This window comes from Rattus rattus, chromosome 11 (genome assembly GCF_011064425.1).
Source record: "Rattus rattus isolate New Zealand chromosome 11, Rrattus_CSIRO_v1, whole genome shotgun sequence".
NCBI classification, from domain to species: domain Eukaryota; kingdom Metazoa; phylum Chordata; class Mammalia; order Rodentia; family Muridae; genus Rattus; species Rattus rattus.
The window spans coordinates 69,076,324-69,089,128 of NC_046164.1; the positions used below are offsets into that span (position 1 = coordinate 69,076,324).

Here is a 12,805-nt window from a genome sequence, read left to right on the forward strand (position 1 = left end):
CCAGCACCAAAGCCATGAATGGCGTGAATGGCTTCTGGGTTCACTCATGCCCCTGAACACCAACACATCCTCACCACACTCCGCAGGTACCCAGACCCAGTGGCTCTCAATCCAGATGTCAAGCTCAGTAGTAGGTCCTAGACTCAGTTCCTGCCTGGGACTATCATGCTCTCTCCTCCAGGGGATTCACTCTGTTTCCAGCACTTGGCACTGAGTGGGGGATGTGAGGAGGTGGTGATGATGTCTACTGAGTTAAATACTCAGGTCCACAGACCAAAAGCACTCAGAAAAATCCCCAAGGGTCTTCTGAGGCAGAGGGGTTTCTCGTGTACGTGACCTTCCCTGTGCACGAGTGTGATCCAGCCCCTCCCACCTGTCAGGTGACCAGAAATGAAGACTCAGACAACGGTGAACAACTTCTTCTGCACCATGAGCCACTGTCAGGAGGACATGAGGCCGGACTACATAGCACAGTTTTATTAATACACAAACAAGTTCCGCCAATGGGCGCCAGTCGATGGGTACACGGTTACAACAGTAGAAAAAAAAAATCAGTTTGTAGAGGAGAAAAGTTGGGAGGGAGTGGCTACAAGATGGGGGCATGGACTGAAAACTAGGATTTTTCATTGCAAGTCTCTTTACATAAAAAATTTTTACTTTCTGAATTAAATACATTGAGCTACACAATCAAAATATATTTACAGTCATTTCAAATGGGCTACCAACATAGTTAATTAAAAAAAAAACTTTCTCTTTCCTTTGCCTGTTGTCTTTCCAAGGTTATTTTAAATATGATTTTAGTTTTTTTTTAAAAAATACATTAAGGAAATAATTACATTCATAACGTGAAAACATTTTACAACTTAGAGCCACGAGCAATTGATTTGGAATATCTAGAATGTAAAAAAAACTGGTATTAAAATGTAGAGTAAACCTTTGTTAGAAATCAATTAAAACATTATCATATTAAAAACACCTTTGGTCCCTAAGAATTATGAACTAAAGACACCATTTTGAAAGGACAATCCAATCTGGTGTACGGGAAGCCCAGGTTTCCAAAGATCACGGTGGTGTATCCCCACCTACTGGCAAAGGGTGTTCCTCAAAACTGAGGGGTGGGCTTTCCACGCCAGTGACATGGCCAAGCTGCTTCCGCTCTCCCTGGGGCTGAGCTGTGTGAGGATGGCACGGGGAGTGAGGGGGTTTAGTTTCAGTTTAGTTCACAGTAGAAACCCAGCCCTCTGGCGTGATTAGTAGTAAGTCAGTGGGAACAAGACCCAGACATTCAGTTGCTTCTATAAAAACTATGTCATGGATTTGAAATGTCTCTGTTTCAAAATTACTTTAGAAAAAAACCCCAGAAAGATCAATCATTTAGATGTTGCCCCACCCATAGAACGGACCTTGAAGGTATCCTGCTTGCTGGTGAGGGTGGGTGTGAATGTCTTAACTTGGCTCAAGTATTCCCCAGAGCACAGGGCAGAGGTCAACGACAGGGAAGGCTTGTCCCTTGCCTTTGGGAGGAGAGGCCAGGGACACACAGTCCTGCTGCTGCCTGCGTGTGAATTCTACCTGGGGGACTGCAGTCCCCACATATTGGAAGCCTTCCTCGATGTCCTCAGGGCCTGGGACATTGCTTTCCAAAGCCGATTTTCTAAAAGTCCCATTGGCATGGGTGAGCTGACACAGAAACAGCCAAAGGGAAACTGGAGCAGTGGACAGATGAAGTGGACAGGGTGGTGAGGCAGGACCAAGGCATGCATGGGGAAGCGACCGGGCACTGACGCTGAGGCAGGGGAGCAGCAAGCACTCTGGAAGATTCTGTGTGAAGTGGGTCCATACCGTCCCGACAGGTCACTCTGGCACCTGGATGACCTGTTTGACCCACGCTCACCCTTGCAAGAACACTGGTACATGAGCTTGTGTGACACTGAGGGTTGCACCCACATGCCCAGGCCAGGGACCACAGCAAATCCCCGGGCCAGCATGATATTTGCATGCAAATGGTTAGTTAGAAAACGGACATAAAAGTAGGGGTTTGTGGAAGCTGATGACATCTTGCCAAGTTGTAACAAAAGTAGACCCAGGGAAACTCTGTGGCCTCAAAGAGAGGCCCCAAGAGGTGGAGCATCTCCCATGGTGCAGAGGACCTGGTTGCTCACAGAAAGGGGCTGGTTCAGCCCTCTGCCTACCTGGATCCACACAAAGCAAACCTGCCATCGATGGCTGGGGTCATGCCGGTGGCTTTGGGAGGGTCATAGAATGAGAGCACTGAGAATCCTGACAGGATCATGGGTGTCCCAATATGTACATATATAAATTAAAACTCTATTTATTGAACATATACAAATAAATAACTTATTTTGAAACAAATGCTTTGAACTAGCTTTCCGACCAAATCTAAGAACATTAATGGGACCACAGGACAGTGGAGCCCTGTGTTGGGAGCCGTAACTTCTCCAGGACCTACTTTATATGGTTCTGAGGAACTTGCAGTGTCCGGCACAGTGAAAGGATTACAGGCCTGGGTTTCTCAGCACAAACTAAGAACGCCAGGAGCCCGGAGGCTGCTGTGTTTTCATCAGGACAAACTCATCTGAGGTTTATCTGCTGGACACGATACTTCACTATGTCCCTCTATGCTGGCCAGGACTGGCTGTCAAGTTGGGCATTTTCTCCTTGTTTTGGTAACAGTCAAAGCCTGGACCAGTTTTCCTGGCAAAGAAGGCCATTATTGGAGTGGCCAAAAGCACTGCTCTGAGACCCGAGGCAGCAGAAGTCTATGGCACATTAAATTCTCTTCCCTTTCAGAGCATGGAATGGTCACAGCTCCCTGCGATGACCCAAGGGGCTCCCCCAGTTGCAGCTCCGTGAATAGGCTGGTGTGTGTGGAGGGTGTATCCCTCCTCCTGGTCTTTCTACACAGTTTCCTGGCAGACACCAGCCCACACCGATGCTGGTGTGAAGAATCAGAACTGCCCTTTGGAGGAAGGCACTAGAGAGAAGCACCATTGCACAGCTGGCAAGGGTCTTACAGTGGGCTAGCCTGGGACAGACCTTCAGCTGAGTAGCTTTCCTGTCCCTGTACCCCGGTAACCACCTTGCTGCTCTTTTGTGACTCCAAGGCAGCTGCTGCAGGGCTCAAGCCCAGAGCACCAATCCTGGATATGAAGGCTGCCCAGAGAAGGCCCCTCTGCAGGGAGCCTGGGAGACGTTCCTCCCGTGTGTGCTAAGGACATTCTGGGCTGTGATGGAAAGGCATCACGAGGTTCTCACTGTGTATGACTGGCCCTGCACGAGTCTGCAGAGATGTCTAACGTCCAGGTCACTGCCTGCATCTAAACATAGTGGAGAGGTTCGCACTGCACTCTGGAAGTTCCCAAAGCCAGTTTGACTCTCAAACTCCTAGGGTAGAGGCTAGCCCCCATGACCTGCAGACGGTGCATCCCGAGCAGCTGAACGATCCTATGAAATGCAGAGGCAGACGGGAGAGTGGGAAGGGCCCATGCAATCCGAACCGCGGCATGTGAGTGCACCCTGATCTACAGCTTCGACTGTAAATTGAAGAAGGAGCTCTGGAAGGATCGTCTTTGTTCACAGACGGGCCAGGTTAAACTACAGGTTCTAGAACCTGCTCTGTTACACCCACAGGCAGATGGTGGCCGCTGTGCTTCCTGGGCTCAGGAGCCCCTGCCTGGGAAGCTGGGGTCTCAGGTCAGGAGAAGGGGGTACATGCTAGCCAAGGACTGAAAGCTCTGTGCAGCCTCTCAAAGTACATCATACAGTGGGAAGGAAACAGGGTCTCTGAAAAGTCCTTAAGGTCCAAGCACAGCACATGATGAAAAGGGGCAGGGCAGGGGCATTTTCTTTAAAACAAACATGAAAAACCCTGGTAAAAAGAATGACAACATCTCTATCCTGGTGACAAAAGGCTTGTCCAAAACCAAAACTGAATCTTAAAGTCGCTTCACAGCACTATTCCTCATGGCTTCACCTCCAGTGACAGGGGACAGGAAGGGAAGGGGAGGGGAGGGGAAGGGAGAGGGGGTGGGGAGGGGAGGAGGAGGGGTGTGTATGCAGAGACACAGGAGCTCATGCTGCTGTTGCAGAGTAGGACCCTCTGGCAAACAGGGTGAGGTATGCAGCTCTGACCGCACAGGGGGAAGGCTCGGCCCACCCCGTCTCACAGGGGCGCACGGTCCGTGGGCTGCAGGTTGGGACTGAGCTGAGGTCCTCAGAACCACCCCATCTGCTAGAGGGTGCTTCAAAACCGCTTGTCAATCCCTTTCATTTCTGCTTCTTAACAAGTAAATTTGGACACCAAAGTTTTAAAGTAAACTTTCCTAAAGGGCACCGTCGTACAGTAGAAAGCGTGCACGCAAGCCAGCCAAGGGTCAGCGTCAGACTCGGTCTAAACTTCTGCAGTCATGCTCGGGCCACTTTGGGAGGCGCACGTGTCACATGCAAGGCTGGTGGCAGTACACAGTCTCTGGGTGTGGCTGGGCTCCCTCTATGTTCCATTCTTCAGCTCCCACTCCTGGAGAAGAGAGGTGTGTGAACTCAGGCGGTCTGGTACTGGCTACCGTAAGCCGCTATGTCCCAAGAGCCTTTGAGATTTACAGTGTGGGGACTCAGACACAGACAACAGAATGCAGGCTCTCCCTGAACAAAAGAATTATCTAGCCATCCACCTCCAGGTCGCCAGCCAGAGATAAAGCTAACCCAAATACCCAAGAGGAGCAAATAGGTAAATGTGGCCCCTGCAGACATGGGACACTCATCGGGCTGAACAAGGCAGGGAGAGCAGATGGCTGGGATATCATTAAGTAAGGACTACATATCATCTGAGTGAGCCTATTTACATGGAAGCCCGAGGCAGCCAAGCTCACAGAGATAAACAGTGTCACGGTATACGCCTGGGGCAAGGGAAGAAGGTGGCATTGGTGTTTTGGTGTTTCATCTAGGAAGATGGAATTCCAGAGGTGGGACACACATGGGAATGCACTATTAATAGGTCGGGTTAGCTCTGTTTCTTTTACCACAAGAGAGTGGGTGACAGGTGGCTGGATGGGTGAAGCGGACACAGCAGCTGCTGGGGGGGAGTGAGGGGGGCAGTGGGGGGATGGGGACGGTGGGGGGGTGCGGTAGCAGACCCTGCACGATGCCCTCAGACGTGAAGCTCTCAGCACCTATTCTCAGTCATCATGGAGGTATCTGTGGAGAATGAGATGGGGACCTGGCTAGGCATTCTCCTCCACAGAGCCAAGCCACCAATCCAGCCCTGCCTGAGTGTTCCTGATTCTGCCAACTGCTCCATTAGGGTTCTTATTTCTGCCAGTGCTATGCCAGCAGCCATTAATGACACGTGAACTTTTGATTCTAGAAACATCAAGAGAATGTTTAGCCTAGTCAGCATGTTCCCCCCCACACACCCCCAAGCTTGTGGGGCCCTTCTGACCCCAGGGGTCATTCTCCTCAAGTCCACTCCTGAGGCTGTGTCAGAGATAAGCTGCAGTGACGAGAACCTCCACACCTCCTGTCTGTGTCCTGGCTACGGCTGGCACCAGAAGCCCTCCTGTGCTGTACAGGAACTGTATGAAGTTGTCTGTGTCTCATACCGACGGTCACAGGCTTCGTGTTCGCCATCAGAAGGGGACAAAGTTGAACAGCCTGGGCCAAGGGAGCCTTTCTTTCATAGCACGGCTCAGCTTCTGACCCCTTCTCTGATGGTAAAGACACCGGGAGGGGCATCACGCTGCTCCATTCTAACACGGCTTAGGTAAAATGGTCCTCTAAGAAGGAGAGTTAGACTATAGATTAGGGAGGCCTGAGGGGTGTGCAGGAAAGCCACTGGAATGCCAGCTCAGTAACCACTTGACCGTGAAGCCTTCCAGAAAGCATGCTTGCTGGGGAAGCACACGCTGAGGGGCTGAGGGGCAAGCACAACCTCTGGCAGCATCCCAGGACACCCAAGAGCCTAGCACCGTCCTTCCCCTACATGAAATTTGTCCAGCTGGAAGCAATACGCCTGCAGCTCCTGAGGAAGGGGCATGGCCTGCTGAATGACCAACACATCAATGCCATCACTACATGGCCTGGAGACAGAAGCTCCTTCACCTTCAGGACAGAAGGACACCATCTGGACTCATGTCCCATCCCCAGGCCCGCTCAGTTCCACCTGCTACTGCTATGATGCCATTCCTTTCCAGATGCTTCCGTTACCACGGGCAAGAAGCTCTGGCTCTGATCATCTAGAAATTATGCTTTGAGAACCCCCAGGATTTAATCGTGGCAAAAGTTGGTGTCTCCTCTTCCTGACTGCAGGGAGAGGAGGGGCCCTGAGTTGATGGCCAGGGTGCTGGGAGACAGCCTGGGGGGAAAAATGTTTTCCTGGCTTTTTTTTTCCCTTTCTTTGTTGCAGGTAAGTGCTAGGAAGGATATCGGGGTCACGATGCCCAGTCTGTGTTGCCCAAAGAACACAAGCCCCGGGGGTGGGCGTCTTGCTCATTTCTGAGGTGACGTGGATCTGTGGGAGTTCAGGTTTGGTGGCTATCTTTGAACCACAGTCCCTGAGGGTGTTGGGGGGGCTGTGAGAGGAGCTCCATGCCTCTGGCAGAAGACTGAGTGCCAAGTGCAGTGGGGTTCACTTGGAGCTCAGGTACCTGGCCCTGCCAGGGGGCTCACCTTGGCCTTCTGCAGCACGTGCCCACGGCAAGGGGAGCTGCTGGAGGACGGCTGGCTCTTCTTCAGGACGGCCGCACTGTTCACAGGCAAAGGCCCCTCAGCATCGCTTGTATCACAGCTGGAGATGGGGGAGTTTTCCAGAGTCCGATGCCGAAACACTGGAGACTGTCAATGAGAGGAGAGCCTGCGTGAGGGGTGGTTCTCAGCCACTGGCATTTCCCAGGGAGAAACGGTTTCGTAAGGAAGAAATAGATCTGAAAATAGGCTGAACTAGGAAGGACCACCTGATCCTCGGAGCACCTTCAGAGGGGTGGAAGACCAGGAGGCCGGATTCGAACCCACACTCCTACCCTAACTACCTCTCTCACCTGCCCATCAATGTGATGCTACCTAAGTCTGCAAATGTTTCCTGGAGCTGCCTGCCCCTGAGAGGGTCAGACCTGGCAGCAGAAACTTCCAGTGGCAGGCAGCATGAGCTTGGTATCCTGGGACGATGAACGGGCCCCAAGCGATCCTGGGTCTGTGACCACTCCCACTTTGCCGATGCCAGAGAGAAATTTTTGGAAACCTTAGAATGAAGCAACTTATCTCCTCGGCTGCCTCGGGTCTGACTTGGCTCGCCAGCGCTTCCGCAGAGGATTGCTAAGGGTCCGCTGAGAAAGCACAGCACTGTGAATGACACTTGGGATGTGCAGGGTGTTGTTTGAGAGCAACATCAGCCCAAGAAGCCCTGTGAAGGGTTGTGACCGGAGTGCTCCCTGCTCAGTTTTGGCAGCATACACCGTTCCTTGGACATCTTCAGAGGCTGCGTCGACTCTGAAGTGGGTGTGGTCACTAGTGCAAAGACAGAATAAAGGCCCCTGTCTCTGGAGATGGTCAGGCAATAGGTGTCTGTAGCAGAAGGACCTGCCAAACAAGCCACTCCTCCAAGTCTACAATTATACATAATGCTGTCACCAACGCAGGAGGCAAGCCCAGGGTATGGAGAGGACCCTCAGGAGACACAGGAGACATGAGCACCCATTCCTGAGCTTCTGAAGGCCATGCTTACTCCTGGCCAGGGGACAGTTGGGGACAACAGCAAGTCTCAGTGGCTGAGTCAGGTGACAATGAGGAAGGAGCCATGATTGAAAGTAAGAGCTCAGACTTGACAGGTGACACTGCAGCTTCCAGACACCCGGCAGTATTGTCAGCGTGAGAGCAAGTCCCTGCCTAGCAAGCTGGTGTCAAGTCAGACCGGACAAAAGGTAGAAGAGCTTGCCTGTGACACCTGACCATGCAGAGGAGGACTCAGTACTGGACTTTAAGTACCCCAGTGAACATAAGAGACATCAGTGTCTCCATACACAGTGGGAACATTAGGCTGACACCACCCATGGTGGTGAACATGCTACCTGAGAGACCATGGAGCACTTCTGTGTGCTGTGCCTTGACACTCACCTGTGGGCTTGATGTCCCTGACTTGGGCTCGATAGCCAGTCCTAGGGTGACGCCACCCGCCAAGGCCTTCTTCAGGCTCTCCTTGACCTCCGTCAGCTCCAGCTCCAGGCTGACCCGCTCTGCCTCCCTCTGCTTGCACTCTTCCTCCAACCTCTTCAACTTGTCCTCCAGGGCCACCTGGGTCTTCCTGCCTGAAATCCCAGGAACACATGGTCACCGCATAGAGGGGCCGACCTAGCTGAGTTCTGCTAGGTCTTCCCCACAATGCTCCAGCCCAACTGCCTCCCGCAGAGCCCAGATCTTTCCCTAATAACCTGTTGCTGTGTGAGATTAGGGGCAGGAGTCAAACATAATCCTACACAGCCCATGGGGCCTCATGACACTCACTTAAAGGACATGGTGTCCAAAGGTGACACTGACTAGGAAGTGGAATAAGGAGAGGTCTCAAATCTACCAGTTACTTGTGGTCTATTGCTGTGATGGTTTAAATATACTTGGTCCAGGGAATGGCACTATTTGGAGATATGGCTTTGTTGGAGTGGGTGTGGCCTTGCTGGAGGAAGTGTGTCCCTGTGGGTGTGGGCTTTTAAGGCCCTTGTCCTAGCTGCCTGGAAGCCAGTCTTCTCTTGTTTGCCTTTGAAACAAGATGTTGAATTCTCAGCTCCTCCTGCACCATGCCTGCCTGGGTGCTGCCATGCTCCCACCTTGATGATGGTGGACTGAACCTGTAATCCACCCTCAGTTAAATGTTGCCTTTATAAGAGTTGCTTTGGTCATGGTGCCTGTTCACAGCAGTAAAACCCTAAGACAATTGTATATACTTCCTGGTCACAAAACATTGCCCATATCTCTGTAGGATTGGCACATAGTTCTCCATGGTTTGGCAGTAAACTCATCTCTTTGAAATTTGTTATGATGATCGACATGGGCAGAAAATGCACAGAGATGGACAGAGAAGAAAAGTGAGCCACGGAAGTGAGCAAAGCACAGGGCACAGGGAGCCTGGCCTCTCAGGGCAGAGCTGGGCCTTTCTGCATCTCTGTCCTGTGACTTACACAGACAGGTAGACAAGCTGCCTGATATGCACTGCTCCCTGCATGTCATAGATCCGGGGGTCTTCATCCCTCTCCAGCAGCCTGATATTGACACCTTACCCAACCGGCTCCCACAAATTATCCTCATGGGCTCACCTTTACCCCCCTTCTTGTTCTCTGTCCCCACCCCCAAAATCACTTCCCTGAACAGCCTTAATTCAGACAGAGTTCAGTTCTGGTTAACTATGATGAGCATATGCACCAGCCTCTGCCTACATTGAAGCCTTCTGGGCTCCCCATCCACTGCACAGCCCCCTTCTCCTGAGCTAGTAGAAAATATGAAAAACCTTGGCCCCGTGGGGGCGCTGGCCAGGACCAGAGGGACGTGTAAGCTTCTATCTAGGAGGTCTGGCAAGAACAAGGCCTAGCCTGTGCCTGGGTACTACCCGTCTCTAGACACCACTCCCCTGACAGCTGTCCTTGTTCACTGCCCCTCTTTCGGGATCACTACCATAGGCCTTTTCTCTGGTCCTTAAACCCCGGTGCAGCCTTGCTTCCCCCTAGGCCCTTCTGGGAGAAGAGAGCTGCTTGACCTTGGCAGAGATCTGAGAAAACCTCTCAGACCCCTTGGCTGCTTCTTCTACAGAAGCCCCACTGAGTCACCTCAGACAAGGAACAAAATCTGCCAACCTTGGCTGTCAGCTCCGGAGGTTGAAATTGCCGGAGTCTCACTGTGCAGTTGGGGCCAGGGCACAGTCCTTGCCTATGGTGGCACCACTGAGCCAACCCTGGGCTGCCCCAGGCTCCCCCACAAGGTCGACACTCCAGGAGGCAAGGCTAAAGAGGCGGCCTCGGCCCATGGATCCTAGGGTTAGTTGAATGGATTCGAGAACTCCAGTGGACACAGGCACATGGGCCATCAGGGCCAAGTCCCCCATACCTGCATTCACTTCAATGGCAGCCCTCAGGTCCTTCCTCTCTTTCCGGAGCTGTGCCAGCCTGTTCCGCAGGGCCTCTTTTCTCTTCAGTAGCTCTTCCTCTTTGGACTGTAACCGCTTGGCATCTGCTTCTACCCGGTTCTTACCGTATTTGTACTGCTCGGCATCTGAGCAAGGAGCACACAGTTAGCTCAACCAGAGGAGTTGGGCCGCCCATGCTTGTGGTCAGCAGCGCTCGGGATACCACAGAGCTGCTCCTGGCCAGTCCTAACAGGAAGGGGGGGCTTGGAGCAGAGACTCTCGACTTGCCTCAAATCCTCAAATCCTTTGATCTGCATGCTCACAAATAGAGACAGAATACTGAGGAGTCCCGTCAGTGTTCCTCCCCACAGGGCATCAGCTTTCAAATAATTGTCAATAAGGCTCAGAGTGGCGATTCTGGAACCTGGCAAGGCAGTGACCTGGACAGTTCTGTCAACCAGATAGAATCTAGAACCATCTGGGGAAAGAGTCTTAAGGAGGAATTACCTGGATCAGATTGGCCTGTGTCCATGTCCATGAGGGAGTGTCTTGAATATTATATCCTGCATTTTTACACCCTGACTGTGGGTGGCACATATCATGAGGCCCTGGTATGCCGAGTGCTGGACATCAGGGAGGTAACCATGTATTTCTTCTCTCCACTCCTGACTGTGGATGAGAAGCCACTGGCTGCTTTAAGCACCTGCTCTGACTTTCCCAGGATACACTGTAACCTGTGACTGTAACCTATAACCATCAGACAAAGAAACTCTGTCTTTCCTAAAATTGCGTTTGTTGGAGTATTTGTTACAGCAAAAGAAATGAAGCTAGAATCTGTTACTGTCAACAACAACCTCTACTGGGGCTGGAGGGAGGGCTCCATGGTTAAGAGAACTGGCTGCTCTCCTGGAGAACCAGAATTCAAGTCCATGACAGCTCCTAATCATCTGAACTCCAGTTCCAGGGCATCCAAACCCCCTCTGCCCTCCTTGCTCACTAGGCATACACATGGTGGACAGACAGACATGTAAGCAAAACATGCAGGAAAAGACCCAAAACCCTCCTAGAGTTTATAGGAGTCCTTTCTATATACAATGCCTCTCTTCACTCCCACATCTGTTCTTAGCCTTCCCCTGGCTAGAGGGAAGACATCTCCTTGGTCTGAGGTTCTAGGGGAGGGGGAAGCTTCTCCAGCAAATAAAAATGACAGAAAGGCAGCACGTGGTGCTTGGAGACCCACTATTTAGAAGACAAACTTGGAGCCCCATAACCTAGAATGGATCTGTCCCTCAGTTTCTCCTCCTGTGAAATGGGGATAAGAGCAGGCCATTCACAGGCAGCTATAAAAAGTCAATTAATAGTTATAAAGCACTTAAAGTAACTACCCAACTGAGTCCTGTATAAGTAGCTGTTAAAATTTAATGACTGAACAGTGACTGTGTAAATAAGTAAATGCTTTGGGGGGAAACCCAGAATCCTGGCAACCAGTACCTAGCGATTCACACAGTGTTGACCTCAGGCCCCACAGTCTCTTCAGCCTGGATTACAGTTTCAGGCTGCGGTGGGTTATTGTGGGGAAGTCAAGGCAGGAACTTAGAGCAGTCCGATAGGACTTTAGGAAAAAAACTCCCTGGAAAAGATGATGAGGGGCAGGAGATGCTCACATGACTGGCCAAGGCCTGCTGACCCTGACGTTGCTTTTACCATCTCTATAGTCTCTGTGCTACCTACACACCCATCAGCTCCAAGGGTAGCTGGACCCTGCCTGTCCGTCTGTCGCTGCCTGTCTGCATGTCTATCTGTTTCAGAGTAGAAGCCATGGAGGGACGAGGGCTGTTGCGTGTGTCTTTGAAGGTGCACACACAGATAACTATGTGCACACACAGATAACTATGTGCACACACAGATAACTATGTGCCTGGGGTGGCCCCATGGCGATCAGTCTTGGCTGACTCCTTAGTCCTGCTCACACAGCTCCTGCCCTGAGCTGGTTCTGCCATCGCTTCTTCAACAGCGTACCCTGTTCATGGAGACGTGTACTCTCCCGTGTCCAGTCAGCATCCTTTCCCTCCCCAAGACCGCCACAGGATGACACTGCCTGGTCCTCAGCCCAAGAATAACCCATCTCCTGAAACCAAGGCACTTCCAGAAAATTCCATGCTAAACTGTGCAAACTCCACTGTCTAAACCAATATGTCCCCCAACAAACCTACGGACGACAGCTTATAAATTTCCCCGCGATTTGGTCCCTATGCAATAAACTCCGTACAACTGTAATGCGATCGGCTGAACTCTGCAGAAGCGCAGGAGGCAATTATTTTTCTCTTTTGTTTCCATTAGATGTCACCAAAGTTAATAAAACATTCCCTGCAGAAGGTCCCACCAGATACTGGGATAAATCATCCATAAAATGAAGCGAGCAGAGGGCCGTGAGAAACACCAGGCCGAGGGAGCCCGCGTGGGATTCAGATCTTGCTTAACAAGGCATTTTAGGCCAACACATCCCTCTGGCTCCTGCACCTCCCTGCACAAACAACACTAAGAACAAGAGTGTGAGCACATCCAAGGCATCGGGAATGAAATTACACAGAGAGAGGGCAGGGGAAGTCAGTGGCAATGAGGACACTCAGCCAGACAGACTCCTGACAGACCTATCTGAAATGCAGGTTTGAAAGCAGAGGCCTAGGC

General features: G+C 51.5%; 1 protein-coding gene across 1 annotated transcript in view; it reads right to left on the reverse strand.

The window, feature by feature from the left end:
* Positions 1-3,349: 3,349 nt before the first annotated feature.
* Afap1 (actin filament associated protein 1) overlaps positions 3,350-12,805 on the reverse strand; it is a 108,702-nt gene continuing 99,246 nt past the window's right edge. Inside the window, exons 15-18 of the mRNA XM_032917078.1 lie at positions 10,099-10,263; positions 8,125-8,315; positions 6,685-6,849; positions 3,350-4,537 (exon numbers count right to left, since the gene is read on the reverse strand). Coding sequence (XP_032772969.1) covers positions 4,511-4,537; positions 6,685-6,849; positions 8,125-8,315; positions 10,099-10,263 — 548 coding nt within the window. The 3' untranslated portion in view covers positions 3,350-4,510. The remainder of the gene's footprint in view (positions 4,538-6,684; positions 6,850-8,124; positions 8,316-10,098; positions 10,264-12,805) is intronic.